This window comes from Staurois parvus, unplaced genomic scaffold, assembly GCF_062004578.1.
Source record: "Staurois parvus isolate SC_StPar_1 unplaced genomic scaffold, SC_StPar_1.0 ptg001026l, whole genome shotgun sequence".
Lineage (NCBI taxonomy): Eukaryota > Metazoa > Chordata > Amphibia > Anura > Ranidae > Staurois > Staurois parvus.
Window position 1 is genome coordinate 767,811 of NW_028318822.1, and position 19,144 is coordinate 786,954.

Genomic DNA, 19,144 nt, shown 5'->3' on the forward strand with positions numbered 1-19,144 from the left:
GTGATGGACAAGCTGCATAGTGCTCATGGAAACAATCTGGATCATCCTCCAACAACCATACCAGTGATTCTACTTGATCCACACTAAATGGGGGAAAAAATTAATTCCTGCTTTCAGGGGTACAGGACCGAGCCAACTCAGCACAAACCTGGATCAATGGCTGCACCTCAGAAAACTCTGTGCCCTGATCTACTAGACAATGAGCGATCCTTATACGCTCTAGCAGTTGATCCCGGGGATACTCCTTAAGAGTCTGATAAGCATAGTCTTTGTCATCAAACACTAGCAGAGATAAATACACAACCTCATCAAGATCCATCCTTCCCAGCAACAATAAGCCAAGATGGCTTCCCTGTGCAGCCACTTCTGGTCAGGATTGGCCTTGGTGTAATGTCAGGGATGCGGGTGTGACCAGAGGTGTGTGTACTGACGCAGGGAAACGCAGGCTTCAGATATAGTAAATGATATAATTTATTGAGACTAACAATACAAATATAAACGCAGTGCACCAGACCCCAAGCTAACACAAATACATACAACAAGGTGAAACAAACCCAAACCTAAACTGATATAGATACACAGGTACATACACATATAGAGCACAACGTAGTCAGGCAGGCCGGGTCGATAACTATCGGGCAGGTAGGTACAGGAGGAGCAGGCGGAGAGAATGGTCAGGGTCACAAGCCAGGGATCAAACAGGAGAAGTCAGCAGAGGTCAGGATCAGGCAGGGTCAGCAATAAGTCAGGCAGGAACAGGAACAGGAATGCAGGTTACCAGATACAGGGGCCCATGGAAAACCACACACCAAGGCCCTGACTGTGAGTCTGGCCATTCCTTAAATACAACCCCTGCAATCAGCTTCAGGTGTTTTGGCTGACTGCAGGGGTGAGTCTCTGATTGCTGAGTGCACCCGCTGGCCAGCCCTGGTACTGCAGCCCACAAGGCAGGTGAGTCCCACCACTATTGGCAAGTCCATTCCTGACACCATGCTTAACAGGTGGACAGAGGTTCTCTTCATTAAATTCTGTGCCCCTTCTTCTCCAAACATACCTTTGCTCATTCCGGCCAAAAAGTTCAATTTTAACCTCATCGGTCCACAGAACTTGTTTCCAAAATGCATCAGGCTTGTCTATATGTTCATTTACAAAGTTCAAACGATGATTTTTGTGGTGAGGACGTAGAAGAGGTTTCCTTCTGATGACTCTTCCATGAAGACCGTATTTGTACAAGTATCTCTTTATAGTGGAATAGTGTACCACAACTCCAGTGTCTGCCAGATCTTTCTGGAGGGATCGTGCAGTCAAACGTGGGTTTTGAATTGTTTTTCTCACAATCCTGTGAGCTGTTCTGTCTGATATTTTTCTTGGTCTTCCAGATCTTGCTTTAACTTCCACTGTTCCTGATGACTGCCATTTCTTAATTACATTCCGAACAGAGGATATTGACATCTGAAAACGCTTTGCTATCTTCTTATAGCCTTCTCCAGCTTTGTGAGCGTCAACTATTTTCAGTTTCAGTTTTCTGGACAACTGCTTAGAAGAACCCATGGTGCTGATTGTTGGGGCAAGGTCAGATGAGTCTGGGCATTTAAAACCTTTGAGATTGACATCACCTGGTCTTCCCAGACGATGATTGAGAACAATCCATGACACTGGCAGGTCTCAGCTTGGCAAAGGGGGCAATGCATGCTATAAATTCTGCAGGGTGCCCAAACTTTTGCAGACGCCATTTTTTTTGTTTTCTGTTATTTTGAAAGTGTAAATGATGGAAATAAAATCAAACTTTTGTTGACATATTATAAGAATGTAGAATCTGTAATTTGATGTCTTTTGGAGATTTTTCCATCTTTCCTTGGCTTCTTTATGCACATTAGTACAAATTTTTAGCTGGGGTGCCCAAACTTTCGATCCCCACTGTATATATGTACTTTTCCTGCAGCAACCAACAGTTCTTTTCCAGAGAGGAGGTCTGATACTAAAATTATTGTTCTCACTATGTTCACAGCTATACCTCACATGTGTGGTTTGATCGCTGTTTACATACACTATATTGCCAAAAGTATTTGGCCAGCCCTCCAGAGAAGAGAACTTCATGGAATGGGTTTCCATAGCCGATCATCTGCACTCAAGCCTTCCATCACCAAGTGCAATGCAAAGCATCGCAATTGTATACTACGTTTTTCAATTAGTTAAAATTATATGTATTTGTAGTACATTCCCAAATATCTATGTACAGAATATGTCACAAAGTTTTGCTTGAGCTAAATATAACATTGGCAATTTCTGACTTAACCTGAGTCATAAAATATTTCCATTATATCCCCAGATATTCAGAAAAAGCACAAACATCATCTGATGGAGAAGACTGAGACTCTAGTGGAGCATAGACCCCCAGGAACTACCCTGGAACCACAAAGATTCCTCATCAATGAGCGTTATGTGAAGCTGATTGTAGTCTCCACTGATCAGTTCCGGCAACGTCCCCAGAATGAGATAATACAGACCGGGGTAAAACATGAGGAATGCTTGAAGGAAACACAAACTACACTGGAACACATTTCCCCCAACAGGCTGTTTCGATGGGACCACCAGTCCCAATGTGTACCACGTGCAGTAATGGTGAGTGGAGTGCCAGGAATAGGGAAGACCACACTGATGCAGAAGTTTGTCTATGACTGGGTGACCGGAAAACACTACCAGAGATTTGCCTTTCTCTTCTTCTTCAGAATCCGGGACCTTAATAGACTGGGAGAGGTGAGCTTGGAGGAGATGATTCTTCAACAATATCCACATCTGAAGAGTCAGATTGGAGATATTTTACATGATCCAGAGAGACTTCTGTTTATATTTGATGGCTTGGATGAAAGTGTTCACCAAATTGATTTCAGATCAAGTAAACTGTCCAATCCAAAGCAGAGAATACACTTTGGTGAGATTGTGGTCAGCTTGGTGAGGCAGAGTCTTCTTAAGGGTTGCTCTGTACTGATGACCAGCCGCCCAACCAGACTGGCATTGGTTGATACCGGTGTGTTCCAGAGAATAGCTGAGATCATGGGATTTCTCCATGAAGACAGACGGATCTTCTTTAATAATTTCTTTGAAAATGAGGAATGGTCAGAGAAGGCTTTTCATTATGTGCAGGAGAATGACACGCTGTACACTTTCTGTTATATCCCAGCATACTGCTGGATCATCTGTACAGTGTTATCAATGTGCTTCAGAGCCCAACCAACAATCACCGATCAGCTGATGACATCATTACCCAAAACAGTGACGCAACTCTTTGTGACTTTTGTCTCCAACATTCTGGCCAATCACAGCCAGAATATAGATGGCGGTTACACTACCCGGGAACTGCTGACATCTATGGGGTGGATGGCAGAACATGGAGTCATGAATCACATAGTGGTATTTGATGAGCGTCATCTGGAGTCATTCAGTTTGAGAAATGATAAACATCTTTTTTCATCTTTCCTGATGGAAACTGGTCAGCCTCCTGATGTGGATTACACCTTCTTACATCTCACTCTTCAGGAGTTCTTTGCTGCTTTAGTCCATTTTATTGACTATAATCGTGACAGATTACAGGAAACACTTGATGAGGCTGAATTTTATGAAGATGGCCGTGCTGAAATTTTCTTCCGTTTCCTCTGCGGTCTCTCAGACTCTTCTACTAGATCCATGTTAAAGTCTCATGTGGGAGAATTGTCTACTCAGGCTGCCAGACATGTCATCACCTGGATCTTGGAGAAAATTACAAAACAAAGATCGGACACATCCATAAGAGACAGCAGAAATCTTCTTAATGTATTCTACTATCTCCATGAGAGCAGGAATAAGGCTCTGGTGTCACAATGTGTTGGATTAAAAAGAGTTGACTTTTCTGATGTCCCCCTCAGCCCTCTGGACTGCTCTGTGCTGTCTTTTTTCCTTCAATCCTGCAGAGAGATAGAAGTAAATCTAAGTTCCTGTAATATTCAAGAATTGAGGAAACTCATACCAGCTCTACACAACATCAAGAGTTTGAGGTAAAGTTTGACTAATAATATTAATCACGTCTGTGTTAATTTGGAATGACCTGAAATTTCCCCAAAAAGTATACTAATTGTTGGGGTTTTCAATATGTGGACTTTATACACTCAGGTCCATAAATGTTGGGACATCAACACAATTCTAACATTTTTGGCTCTATACATCACCACAATGGATTTGAAATGAAACAAACAAGATGTGCTTTAACTGCAGACTGTCAGCTTTAATTTGAGGGTATTTACATCCAAATCAGGTGAACGGTGTAGGAATTACAACAGTTTGCAGATGTGCCTCCCACTTGTTAAGGGACCAAAAGTAATGGGACAATTGGCTTCTCAGCTGTTCCATGTCCAGGTGTGTGTTATTCCCTCATTATCCCAATTACAATGAGCAGATAAAAGGTCCAGAGTTCATTTCAAGTGTGCTATTTGCATTTGGAATCTGTTGCTGTCAACTCTCAAGATGAGATCCAAAGAGCTGTCACTATCAGTGAAGCCATCATTAGGCTGAAAAAACAAAACAAACCCATCAGAGAGATAGCAAAAACATTAGGCGTGGCCAAAACAACTGTTTGGAACATTCTTAAAAAGAAGGAACGCACCGGTGAGCTCAGCAACACCAAAAGACCCGGAAGACCACGGAAAACAACTGTGGTGGATGAGCGAAGAATTCTTTCACTGGTGAAGAAAACACCCTTCACAACAGTTGGCCAGATCAAGAACACTCTCCAGGAGGTAGGTGTATGTGTGTCAAAGTCAACAATCAGGAGAAGACTTCACCAGAGTGAATACAGAGGGTTCATCACAAGATGGAAACCATTGGTGAGCCTCAAAACCAGGAAGGCCAGATTAGAGTTTGCCAAACAACATGTAAAAAAGCCTTCACAGTTCTGGAACAACATCCTATGGACAGATGAGACCAACATCAACTTGTACCAGAGTGATGGGAAGAGAAGAGTATGGAGAAGGAAAGGAACTGCTCATGATCCTAAGCATACCACCTCATCAGTGATCATGGTGGTGGTAGTGTCATGGCGTGGGCATGTATGGCTGCCAATGGAACTGGTTCTCTTGTATTTATTGATGATGTGACTGCTGACAAAAGCAGCAGGATGAATTCTGAAGTGTTTCGGGAATATTATCTGCTCATATTCAGCCAAATGCTTCACAACTCATTGGACGCTTCACAGTGCAGATGGACAATGACCCAAAGCATACTGCAAAAGCAACCAAAGAGTTTTTAAGGGAAAGAAGTGGAATGTTATGCAATGGACAAGTCAATCACCTGACCTGAATCTGATTGAGCATTTCACTTGCTGAAGACAAAACTGAAGGGAAAATGCCCCAAGAACAAGCAGGAACTGAAGACAGTTGCAGTAGAGGCCTGGCAGAGCATCACCAGGGATGAAACCCAGCGTCTGGTGATGTCTATGCGTTCCACACTTCAGGCTGTAATTGACTGCAAAGGATTTGCAACCAAGTATTAAAAAGTGAAAGTTTGATTTATGATTATTATTCTGTCCCATTACTTTTGGTCCCTTAACAAGTGGGAGGCACATATGCAAACTGTTGTAATTCCTACACCGTTCACCTGATATGGATGTAAATACCCTCAAATTAAAGCTGACAGTCTGCAGTTAAAGCACATCTTGTTCGTTTCATTTCAAATCCATTGTGGTGTATAGAGCCAAAAATGTTAGAATTGTGTCAATGTCCCAATATTTATGGACCTGACTGTATGTATTTGTAGCACTCACCCCTGAAGGAACTGGAATTAACGGGGCACTTCTGTCCTTACTTCAGTGATGAACCATATATATATTGGATTCACAGCACACCAGTACACATTGTGGGAAGTTTTATAACAGGTTTAATAAGAATGGTAAAACTCTGCAAATAGACTGCAAATTAACTTGGAAAATAGCAGTTACAGTTGTGGCCAAAATTATTCAACCCCCACTGAAATTGAGTGTTTTGGCCAGTTTGACATTGCTTTTGATCATTCAGTCATCTTGCTTACATTTACATTAAAGAGGCACTTGTAGGTCAGACAAATATAACATAACAGTTATAATGAAATAACCACAAATGTCTTTTCTGTGCTCACAGCATTATCAGTTTTATTCAACCCCCAAGTGACATTCAATCTTAGTACTTAGTACAGCATCCTTTTACAGTTATAACAGCTTTTAAACGTGAAGCATAGCTTGACACAAGTGTCTTGCAGCGATCTACGGGTATCTTCGCCCATTCTTCATGGGCAAAGGCCTCCAGTTCAGTCACATTCTTAGGCTTGCGCACTGCAACTGCTTTCTTTAAGTCCCACCAGAGGTTCTCAATCGGATTTAAGTCTGGTGACTGCGATGGCCACTCCAAAATGTTCCAGCCTTTCCTCTGCAACCATGCTCTAGTGGACTTGGAGGTATGCTTGGGATCATTGTCCTGTTGAAAGGTCCAACGTCTCCCAAGCCTCAGGTGTGTGACGGACTGCATCACGTTTCCATCCAATATCTCCTGGTACTGAAGAGAATTCATGGTACCTTGCACACGCTGAAGCTTCCCTGTACCTGCAGAAGCAAAACAGCCCCAAAGCATGATTGACCCTCCACCATGCTTCACAGTAGGCAAGGTGTTCTTTTCATCATAGGCCTTGTTCTTCCTCCTCCAAACATAGCGTTGATCCATGGGCCCAAACAGTTCTAATTTTGTTTCATCAGTCCACAGAACACTATCCCACAACTTTTGTGGTTTGTCCACATGGCTTTTGGCATACTGCAGTCGACTCTTCTTATTCTTTGGAGACAGCAAGGGGGTACGCCTGGGAGTTCTGGCACGGAGGCCTTCATTACGCAGTGTGCGTCTTATTGTCTGGGCTGAAACTTCTGTACCCACATCTGACAAATCTTTTCTCAGTTCCTCAGCAGTCACACGGGGACTTCTCTCCACTCTACGCTTCAGGTAGCGCACAGCAGTCGAAGTCAGCATCTTCTTTCTGCCACGACCAGGTAGCGTTTCAACAGTGCCCTTTGCCTTGAATTTGCGAATGATGCTTCCTAAGGTGTCTCTTGGTATGTTTAACATCTTTGCAATCTTCTTATAGCCATTGCCCTTCCTGTGAAGAGAAATCACCTCTTCTCTTGTCTTCCTGGACCATTCTCTTGCCTTCACCATGTTTGTAACCACACCAGTAAATGTCTAGAAGGAGCTGAGTATCACAGTCATTTTAAAGCTGCCTAATTGGTGCTTATTATGCTTGATTGCTGCTCGGTGACATCCACAGGTGTTTTCAATACCTGATGGAAAGCACCTGTATGAACCTCTGTTCTTCAGAGTGGTAGTCTTTAAGGGGTTGAATAATTGTGGCAATGAAGAAACCACATAAGAACCATTTACTACTGTATTACATAAACAATTGATGTCATTTTAGTTGCATTTGGGTAGTTACAACGTCCTTGTAGGATTTGATTCTGAATACAATTCCAAATGTACACTATAGTCCCTAAACCCCTTTACAGCATTGGGGGTTGAATAATTTTGGCCACAACTGTAAATGCACTGAATACACAAACCTTCTAGAATTGGCACGATCACATCAATAAACACAATATTCATGTATATATGTATATAGCGGTATAGCTATAGATCAAAATGAACCCCCTGCAACTACAGTAGCAATATCTAATAGTGGATGAAGCGCTCAGCCATGAGGGTAACAAACTAATTAAACTAAATAAACAAATAAAAATAAATACATAATAAATAATATATATATATATAATAAAGTGACTAGTGCTCCAAATAAATGTGCAAACAAGAATTAATAAAAATGTATAAAAAAATTCCAATACATAAATATTTATAAAGTGAAGGTGATTGGTGCTTCAAATCAATGTGTAAAACAAATGACCAGTCTGCCACCCAGTGGCTAAAACTGGTACTAAATATACACACACTAAGTGTATAAAAAGTGACAAGTGCCCAGAAAACTAAATATATATATATACAGTGGGGATCGAAAGTTTGGGCACCCCAGCTACAAATTTGTATTAATGTGTATAAAGAAGCCAAGGAAAGATGGAAAAATCTCCAAAAGGCATCAAATTACAGATTAGACATTCTTATAATATGTCAACAAAAGTTAGATTTTATTTCCATCATTTACACTTTCAAAATAACAGAAAACAAAAAAATGGCGGCTGCAAAAGTTTGGGCACCCTCCAGAGTTATTATCTTGTACTGCCCCCTTTGGCAAGTATCACAGCTTGTAAACGCTTTTTGTAGCCAGCCAAGAGTCTTTCAATTCTTGTTTGAGGTATCTTTGCCCATTCTTCCTTACAAAAGTCTTCCAGTTCTTTGAGATTTCTGGGCTGTCTGTCACGCACTGCTCTTTTAAGGTCTATCCATAGATTTTCAATTATGTTGAGGTCAGGAGATTGTGAAGGCCATGGCAAAACCTTCAGTTTACGCCTCTTGATGTAATCCCCCGTGGATTTCGAGGTGTGTTTAGGATCATTATCCATTTGTAGAAGCCATCCTCTCTTTAACTTCAGCTTTTTCACAGATGGCATCAAGTTACCATCCAAAATTTGCTGAATTTTATTGAATCCATTTTTCCTTCTACTCGTGAGATGTTCCCTGTGCCACTGGCTGCAACACAACCCCAAAGCATGATTGATCCAACCCCATGCTTAACAGTTGGACAGAGGTTCTTTTCATTAAATTCTGTGCCCCTTCTTCTCCAAACGTACCTTTGCTCATTCCGGCCAAAAAGTTCAATTTTAACCTCATCGGTCCACAGAACTTGTTTCCAAAATGCATCAGGCTTGTCTATATGTTCATTTGCAAAGTTCAAACGATGATTTTTGTGGTGAGGACGTAGAAGAGGTTTTCTTCTGATGACTCTTCCATGAAGACCATATTTGTACAAGTATCTCTTTATTGTGGAACAGTGTACCACAAGTCCAGTGTCTGCCAGATCTTTCTGGAGGGATCGTGCAGTCAAACGTGGGTTTTGAATTGTTTTTCTCACAATCCTGTGAGCTGTTCTGTCTGATATTTTTCTTGGTCTTCCAGATCTTGCTTTAACTTCCACTGTTCCTGATGACTGCCATTTCTTAATTACATTCCGAACAGAGGATATTGGCATCTGAAAACGCTTTGCTATCTTCTTATAGCCTTCTCCAGCTTTGTGAGCGTCAACTATTTTCAGTTTCAGTTTTCTAGACAACTGCTTAGAAGAATCCATGGTGCTGATTGTTGGGGCAAGGTCAGATGAGTCTGGGCATTTAAAACCTTTGAGATTGACATAACCTGGTCTTCCCAGACGATGATTTAGAACAATCCATGACACTGGCAGGTCTCAGCTTTTCAAAGGGGGCAGTGCATGCTATAAATTCTGCAGGGTGCCCAAACTTTTGCAAACGCCATTTTTTTGTTTTCTGTTATTTTGAAAGTGTAAATGATGGAAATAAAATCTAACTTTTGTTGACATATTATAAGAATGTCTAATCTGTAATTTGATGCCTTTTGGAGATTTTTCCATCTTTCCTTGGCTTCTTTATGCACAATAATACAAATTTTTAGCTGGGGTGCCCAAACCTTCGATCCCCACTGTATATATATATATATACACACACAAAAACCACACTTAATCATGTATATTAAATATATAAAAGATGTGAATACATACAAAAGTGAACAATCACTACCTAAAGTGACAAGTGAAAAAAATATATATATAAAATAAGTCCACACTAAAGTGCAACAATCGTGCTATCACTCTTATAATGTGAAGCTGAATAAATGCTTTTCCACTTCAAAATCTTGTGCTCAAAAACAAGGAGTGACACTCTCGTGCAGATATCCTCCAGTGGCTAGAGTGCCTCCTCACCTCCTTTATTCGACCCCTAAGGGCCACAAATCATGTAATCCAATATTCCACCCCAATTCACTTCCGATAATATAGATGTTTTTGACAACACCTTATCTATCCTTCCGATATCCACTCCAAATGTGTTGGGCATAGAGAGACTCAGCAATATAGTACCAGGGGCATAGAGGAGTAAGCAAAAAGAATACTTCCATAGTGTAGTATGACCAATATGTTTAATTTAGAGAAATGCCAAAGAAAAAACTCACATGGTCCAAGTGTACAGCCCACGATTTCCCATATGTTATGGGTGTACAAGGGGACTCAAGATGGCGAAAAACCAAAGTCCGTCACCGGAACTGCGTCACCAAGCTCCACCCGGAAATGACGTCACTGCGCTCTACGCGTTACGCCCCGAACACGTGGCTTCTTCAGGATAGCCTATTTTTTTACGTGCACATTTTATTTGTATTTATTTCAGGTACTTATATAGAGCTGTCAATTTACACAGCACTTTACATATATATTGTACATTCACATCAGTCCCTAACCCTCAAGGGGTGTACAATCTAAGGTCCCTAACTCACATTCATACATACACATACTAGTGGGGGGAGCTAAGGACAGTCATAGGGTGTTGTGGGGGGGAAACTGAGGACAGTGATGGGGGGGAAACTGAGGACAGTGATGGGGTGTTGTGGGGGGGAAACTGAGGACAGCAACTTGGTGCTGTAAGAGGGGGGCAGGACATTAATGGGGGGACTGAGGACATTCACATCAGTCCCTAGCCCTCAAGGGGTGTACAATATAAGGTCCCTAACACACATTCATACATACACATACTAGGGACAATTTAGACAGGAGCCAATTCACCTCCCAGCATGTCTTTGGAGTGTGGGAGGAAACAGGAGTACCTGGAGGAAAGCCACGCAGGCACAGGGAGAACATAGAAACTCCAGGCAGGTGGTGCCATGGTTGGGATTTGAACCAGTGATCCTAGTACTGCCAGGCGGAAGTGCTAACCATTTAGCTACATGCTGCCCATGACTGGATGATGGGGGTCAGGGGAGATGGGGGTCATGTACAGTCTGGAGCAACTACATTTGCAAAAGTCTGCAGTCTGTTCTTTATAAAATCAATCCCATTGTCCCCAACTGAAAAATCCACTCAGCCTCCCTTTTTAACAACTTTCCATGTATGCTCTTTTTCTGGGTCCCAATTTTTTATGCTCAAGTCCCCAGAATTTCAGATCATATGTTTTTCCTGCATGCCTTTCCCATGTATGACATGCTATTGGTTTATTCTTTGTATGGGCTCTACCACCAATATGTTCCAAGACTCTTTCTCAATGGCCTTATAGTCTTGCCAACATATAGTTGATTGCAGGGGCGGACTGACCATTTGGAACCTCGGGCACTGCCCAAGGGCCCGGGGTCAGTAGGGGGCCCCATGAGATGCCCCTGGTACCTTTTTCATAGGCTTTTTTGAGTTTGGGCAAGGACACAGGGGCCCCATGAGTTGTCAATCCGCCCCTGGTCGATTGTATGGGCACTTGGCCACATACACCAATACTGATGAACTGCAATTCAGGAAAGGTTTGATTTTTTTATTTTCTCCTTATTCTTGGGGCTTTCAAAGTCCTGGACTGTCGGTATGTATTTGCATGCTTTGCAGTGACCACATCTATGTCATCCTGTCGGTGGGCTGGGCAGCCAGTTTCTGTCACGGTCACTTCTCTTTTTACTCAAAATCTTGTTCAAATGGCTATGTACCAGTCCACCACTTGAATTCCTCTCTCTCCTATATGTAATAATTGGACTATCTGCCAGGTGTTTATTCAAATGTTTTGTCTTGTAATAGGCATGGCCAGTATTTCCGGAAGATGGCATATGTCTTGTAAGACTGAGCTAAATAGTCATCAACAGGGGTGGACTGACCATTCGGGTACTTGGGACCAGGGTCAGTAGGGGGCCCCATGAGATGCCCCTGGTACCTTTCATAGGCTTTTTTGGGTGTGGTTTGAGTATGGGCGAGGACACAGGGGCCCCATGATCCCCTATTGCCCGGGAGCCCCATGAGTTGTCAGTCCACTCCGGTCATCAATAATTCATATTAGATCCTTCTGATCCCTATCCACATTTGCTACGAGTAGGTGATCTCATTTCTTGTTTTTTGCCCTATACAGGTGAAACTCGAAAAATTAGAATATTGTGCAAAAGTTCATTTATTTCAGTGCAGCAACTTAAAAGGTGAAACTAATATATGAGATAGACTCATTACATGCAAAGCAAGATAGTTCAAGCCGTGATTTGTCATCATTGTGATGATTATGGCGTACAGCTCATGAAAACCCCAAATCCACAATCTCAGAAAATGAGAATATTCCATGCAATCAATAAAACAAGGATTGTACATAGAACAATATCGGACTTCTGAAAAGTAGAAGCTGCATATGTACTCAGTACTTGGTTTGGGCCCCTTTTGCAGCAATTACTGCCTCAGTGCGGCGTGGCATGGAAGCTATCAGCCTGTGGCACTGCTGAGGTGTTATGGAAGACCAGGATGCTTCAATAGCGGCCTTCAGCTCTTCTGCATTGTTCGGTCTCATGTCTCTCATCTTTCTCTTGGCAATGCCCCATAGATTCTCTATGGGGTTCAGGTCAGGCGAGTTTGCTGGTCAATCAAGCATAGTAATCCCACGGTCATTGAACCAGGTTTTGGTGCTTTTGGCAGTGTGGGCAGGTGCCAAGTCCTGCTGGAAAATGAAGTCAGCATCCCCATAAAGCTCGTCTGCGGAAGGAAGCATGAAGAAACTTCACACTGGACTTCAAGCATCTTGCAGTGTGTGCCTCTCCATTCTTCCTCCATACTCGGGGTCCTTGGGCCTCTCCATTCTTCCTCCATACTCGGGGTCCTTGTGCCTCTCCATTCTTCCTCCATACTCGGGGTCCTTGGGCGTCTCCATTCTTCCTCCATACTCGGGGTCCTTGGACCACTCCATTCTTCCTCCATACTCGGGGTCCTTGAGCCTCTCCATTCTTCCTCCATACTCGGGATCCTCGGTTTCCAAATGAGATGCAAAACTTGCTCTCATCAGAAAAGAGGACTTTGGACCACTGAGCAACAGACCAGGTCTGTTTTTCTTTAGCCCAGGTAAGACGCTTCTGACGTTGTTTGTTGTTCAGGAGCGGCTTGACAAGAGGAATACGACATTTGAAGCCCAAGTCCAGGATACGTCTGTGTGTGGTGGTTCTTGATGCACTGACTCCAGCCTCAGTCCACGCCTTGTGAAAGTCACCAACACTTTTGAATGGCCTTTTCCTGACAATCCTCTCCAGGCTGCGGTCATCCCTGCTGCTTGTGCACCTTTTTCTTCAACACGTTTCCCTTCCACATAACTTTCTATTAATGTGCTTTGATACAGCACTTTGGGAACATCCAACTTCTTTTGCAATTCCCTTTTGAGGCTTTCCCTCCTTATGGAGGGTGTCAATGATGGTTTTCTGCACAACTGTCAGGTCAACAGTCTTTCTCATGATTGTGATTCCTACTGAACCAGACTGAGAGACCATTTAAAGGCTCAGGAACCCTTTGCAGGTGTTATGGCTTAATTATCTGATTAGAGTGGGACACTTTGAGCCGAGAATATTGCACCTTTTCACAATATTCTCATTTTCTGAGATTGTGGATTTGGGGTTTTCATGAGCTGTAAGCCATAATCATCACAATGATGACAAATCACGGCTTGAACTCTCTTGCTTTGCATGTAATGAGTCTATCTCATATATTAGTTTCACCTTTTAAGTTGCTGCACTGAAATAAATGAACTTTTGCACGATATTCTAATTTTTCGAGTTTCACCTGTATTATGCCCATTTAGGGACCTTATCTGGATACCCCTTTGCTTTAAATCTATTGCAGGAGACATTACATTCCTCCTCAAAATCTTTTATAACCACTTCAGCTCCGGAAGAGTTACCCCCCTTCCTGACCAGGCCCATTTTTGCGATATGGCGATCTCTGCTGTGCAGAGAGATAGAAAGCAGCATGTCCTTGCTGACGGGAGAGAGACCTGTGTTGTTTACACACAGATCTCTCCCCTTTCCGCTTTGCCAATGATCAGAGTCCCGACCAAAAATCGGCGGCTGGGACCCTGTGATTGACATGACATTGACCATTGAAATGATCTGAAGAAGGGACAAGTCCCTGAAACATGTTATCATGATGACCGGCTTCTCTCCTTTGGTTTGACATGGTTAGAGTGCTCCCCTAGGCTTTCAGTTTGCCCTCACCAGCCCTTGTTCAGGCGGTCTCTCGCCAAGTGTATGACATCCAGATCTGGGACATGTGATGCGGACGTGCCATCTTAGTGATCCCGGTGGCTGCCATCTACACACCCTTCACACTGTACTGAGGCTCCTAGGCTGAGCTACCTACTGTTGGGTCCAGGATCATGCGTCATCCTTCAGCTTTTGGGAGTATGTGTTTCTCCTCTCCACTGGCTTGGTGATGTATCAATCTGGGCACTCCCATCTATCATGACATTAAAGTGAATTTTGATTATTACTATTCCTGGGCTTGTGACTCTATTGACTTCCACAGGGTTGGGAGCGCTCTTTTATTTGATGTTTTGTGCTCATGTCTCATTGCTGGTCAGATGAGTTGTTGGAGCTGCCCATACTGTGGTTATCTACGTATCCTCTGGAACTTCATTGCGTTCGGTATTTGCACATTTACTGGAGTAGGCTGGTGGTTGAATATATAAGGTGTCTTAGGATTGATTTCCAGTATATTTTTGAGTTTATGGCTTTGTGGTGGAGAAAAAAGGCAGATCCAGCAGGACTGTGTAGTCTGTAAATGTTTGAGAGGTTCAAAAAGTAATGTGAACCAGGGATCATTTTCCTGATCCACATCACCAGCAGCACAGAACCTAAACTTGTGGGCTTCTTTCTTTTTCATTGGGCACTGGTATACTGTATGTCCATCATGACATCTTTTGCCTCTTTATAGAATACTTTGGGGGTTTGAGAAACCAATTTGAGTCTTGTTTATATAATTCTGTGCTCATCCTGTGTTTGGATATATCACTGTCTCTACACATGGAGGACAATACTGGGGGGTCTACTCCATTATAACATTTGTCTTAGAAAATTCTATTTCCTGGAGATTTATAAAGTGATCGAATATAAATGATTCCAATACAGAGCAATGGGTTCCATCCATGTAGAGAATAGTTCCATTCAGGGGCGGACTGACAACTCATGGGGCCCCCGGGCAATAGGGGATCAAACTCAAAAAAGCCTATGAAAAAGGTACCAGGGGCATCTCATGGGGCCCCTACTGACCCCGGGCCCTCGGGCAGTGCCCGAGTTTCCAAATGGTCAGTCCGCCCCTGGTTCCAATCATTCCTGGGGAGGGGGATTTATACTCTTTTGCTAACATTCTTCTCTTCTACAGTTTGGATAGAAATCAGCTGACAGACAGTTCCTGCCCCCACCTGGCATCTGTTATAAGAAACAACCAGACACTGAGGATACTGAACCTGACACATAATAATCTGGAGGGTACTAATTTCAGGGATCTGATGGCAGCTCTGACAACAAGCCGAATAGAGGAATTACAGTAAGTATAAAAGGACACATGGAGGACAATATTGGGGGACCTACTCCATTATAACATTTTGTTTCTAAAATCTGATTTCCTGGAGTTTTATAAAGTGATTGAATATAAATGATTACAATAAAGAGAAATAATTTCCATTCATGTAGAGCAGTGGTTCTCAACCTGTGGGTCGCGACCCCTTTGGGGGTCGAATGACCCTTTCACAGGGGTCCCCTAAGACCATCGGGAAAACACATATTTCCGATGTGTAAAGAGCAGCTACTGTGTTGAAAGCAGCTACTGTGTTAAAAGCAACTACTGTGTTGAAAGCAGCTACTGTGTTGAAAGCAGCAGTATTGGAGGTAAAACGACACTTCATGAATTATAATTACTGGGTAAATAATTTTATGGTTGGGGGTCACCACAACATGAGGAACTGTATTAAAGGATCACGGCCTTAGGAAGGTTGAGAACCACTGATGTAGAGGATAGTTCCATTCATTCCTGGGGGGGTTCATTTTCTTCTGGTAACATTCCTCTCTTCTTCTACAGATTGTATAGTACTCACCTGACAGACAGTTCCTGCCCCCACCTGGCATCTGGAATAAGAAATAACCCGACACTGAGGACACTGAACCTGTCTGGGAACAAGCTGGAGGGTCCTCATTTCAGGGATCTGATGGCGGCTCTGACAACAAGCCAGATAGAGGAATTACAGTGAGTATAACAGGACTGACTGAGACAATCATATTCTTGGATAGTTTAACATGTCAACTATTAAAAAATTCTAATATTGTAAACAAAATCGATCCAATGTTAGACTTCTTAAGTAGCCAAGTACGTACTGCTGTCTAATGTTAGAACGTTATCACACTCTGTTATCAGCTATGAAATAGACTTTTTACAAAGTTTTATAAATGTCAAAATTAAATTTAGCCTGATATTTATTATGATAGAAGAGAGTATAGGAGATCATACATACAGGACTCCGATCCTACTGCAATCAGTAATCAGTGCCCTGTACACATTTGTTTTATTTGGCATAAACCTCCGTGCCTTAGGCAGGCCATACAACATGCAATTTTCTTTCCTTCAACCACGGGTAGAAGGAATGGACATTGCTTGATCCCCCATGAACACAAAGAGTGTTGATGGAGAATCTCTCATGCAGTTCTATTGTATTCTACCGGCAGGGAGCAAAGGGATCCTTCCCTACCAGCAGATTATAATGATCACTGATCGAGAGATTGACTTTGGTACAACAAGCCTGCCCATAAATGGATTGAAATTCATCCAGTTCCTGCTGAAACAGCCTCATTTCGATCCATCTTTGGCTGGCTTTATGTCAGGGGATTCCCCCATTTCTGTACATCCACTATTCATTGTCAGGGGATCCCCCATTACTACACATCTACTATTCAGTGTCAGGGATCCCCCATTACTACATATCTACTATTCAGTGTCAGGGATCCCCCATTACTACACATCTACTATTCAGTGTCAGGGGGTCTCCCCATTACTACACATCTACTATTCAGTGTCAGGGGGTCTCCCCATTACTACACATCTACTATTCAGTGTCAGGGGGTCTCCCCATTACTACACATCTACTATTCAGTGTCAGGAGATCCCCACATTATTATACATCTACTATTCAGTGTCAGGGGGTCTCCCCATTACTACACATCTACTATTCAGTGTCAGGAGATCCCCACATTATTATACATCTACTATTCAGTGTCAGGGGGTCTCCCCATTACTACACATCTACTATTCAGTGTCAGGGGGTCTCCCCATTATTAGACATCTACTATTCAGTGTCAGGGATCCCCCATTACTACACATCTACAATTCAGTGTCAGGGGATCCTCCATTACTACACATCTACTATTCAGTGTCAGGGGATCCTCCATTACTACACATCTACTATTCAGTGTCAGGGATCCCCCATTACTACACATCTACAATTCAGTGTCAGGGGACCTCTTCATTACTACACATCTACTATTCAGTGTACGGGGACCTCTTCATTACTACACATCTACTATTCAGTGTACGGGGACCTCTTCATTACTACACATCTACTATTCAGTGTCAGGGGAACCCCCATTACTACACATCTACTATTCAGTGTCAGGGGAACCCCCATTACTACACATCTTCTATTCAGTGTCAGGAGATCCCCCATTACTACACATCTACTATTCAGTGTCAGGAGATCCCCCATTACTACACATCTACTATTCAGTGTCAGGAGATCCCCCATTACTACACATCTACTATTCAGTGTCAGGAGATCCCCCATTACTACACATCTACTATTCAGTGTCAGGGATCCCCATTACTACACATCTACTATTCAGTGTCAGGGGGTCTCCCCATTACTACACATCCACTATTCATTGTCAGGGGATCCCCCATTACTACACATCTACTATTCAGTGTCAGGAGATCCCCCATTACTACACATCTACTATTCAGTGTCAGGAGATCCCCCATTACTACACATCTACTATTCAGTGTCAGGAGATCCCCCATTACTACACATCTACTAATCAGTGTCAGGGGGTCTCCCCATTAGTACACATCTACTAATCAGTGTCAGGGGGTCTCCCCATTACTACACATCTACTATTCAGTGTCAGGAGATCCCCCATTACTACACATCTACTATTCAGTGTAAGGGATCCCCCATTACTACACATCTACTAATCAGTGTCAGGGGGTCTCCCCATTACTACACATCTACTATTCAATGTCAGGGGATCCCCCCATTACTACACATCTACTATTCAGTGTCAGGGGATCCCCCATTTCTACATATCTACTATTCAGTGTCAGGGGATCCCCCATTATTACACATCTACTATTCAGTGTCAGGGGATCCCCCATTATTACACATCTACTATTCATTGTCAGGAGATCCCCCATTACTACACATCTACTATTCAGTGTCAGGGATCCCCATTACTACACATCAACTATTCAGTGTCAGGGATCCCCATTACTACACATCTACTATTCAGTGTCAGGGATCCCCATTACTACACATCTACTATTCAGTGTCAGGGATCCCCATTACTACACATCTACTATTCAGTGTCAGGGATCCCCCATTACTACACATCTACTATTCAGTGTTAGGGGGTCTCCCCATTACTACACATCTACTATTCAGTGTCAGGGGGTCTCCCCATTACTACACATCTACTATTCAGTGTCAGGGGATCCCCCCATTACTACACATCTACTATTCAGTGTCAGGGGATCCCCCCATTACTACACATCTACTATTCAGTGTCAGGGGGTCTCCCCATTACTATACATCTACTATTCAGTGTCAGGAGATCTCCCCATTACTGCACATCTATTCAGTGTCAAGGAATCCCCCATTACTACACATCTACTATACTTTTCAGTTTCAGGGGGTCCCCCCCATTACTACACATCTACTATTCAGTGTCAGGGGATCTCCCCATTACTACACATCTTTTCAGTGTCAGGAGATCCCCCATTGTTACACATCCACTATTCATTGTCAGGGATCCCCCCATTACTACACATCTACTATTCAGTGTCAGGGGATCTCCCCATTACTACACATCTTTTCAGTGTCAGGAGATCCCCCATTGTTACACAT

The 19,144-nt window shown here is 42.9% G+C and overlaps 1 protein-coding gene across 1 annotated transcript in view; it reads left to right on the top strand.

Moving 5' to 3' along the window:
- Positions 1 to 19,144, top strand: part of LOC149441097 (NACHT, LRR and PYD domains-containing protein 3-like) — a 66,800-nt gene that overhangs the window by 24,514 nt on the left and 23,142 nt on the right. The window contains exons 6-8 of the mRNA XM_089657731.1: positions 2,330 to 4,031; positions 15,361 to 15,525; positions 16,057 to 16,221. Coding sequence (XP_089513857.1) covers positions 2,330 to 4,031; positions 15,361 to 15,525; positions 16,057 to 16,221 — 2,032 coding nt within the window. The remainder of the gene's footprint in view (positions 1 to 2,329; positions 4,032 to 15,360; positions 15,526 to 16,056; positions 16,222 to 19,144) is intronic.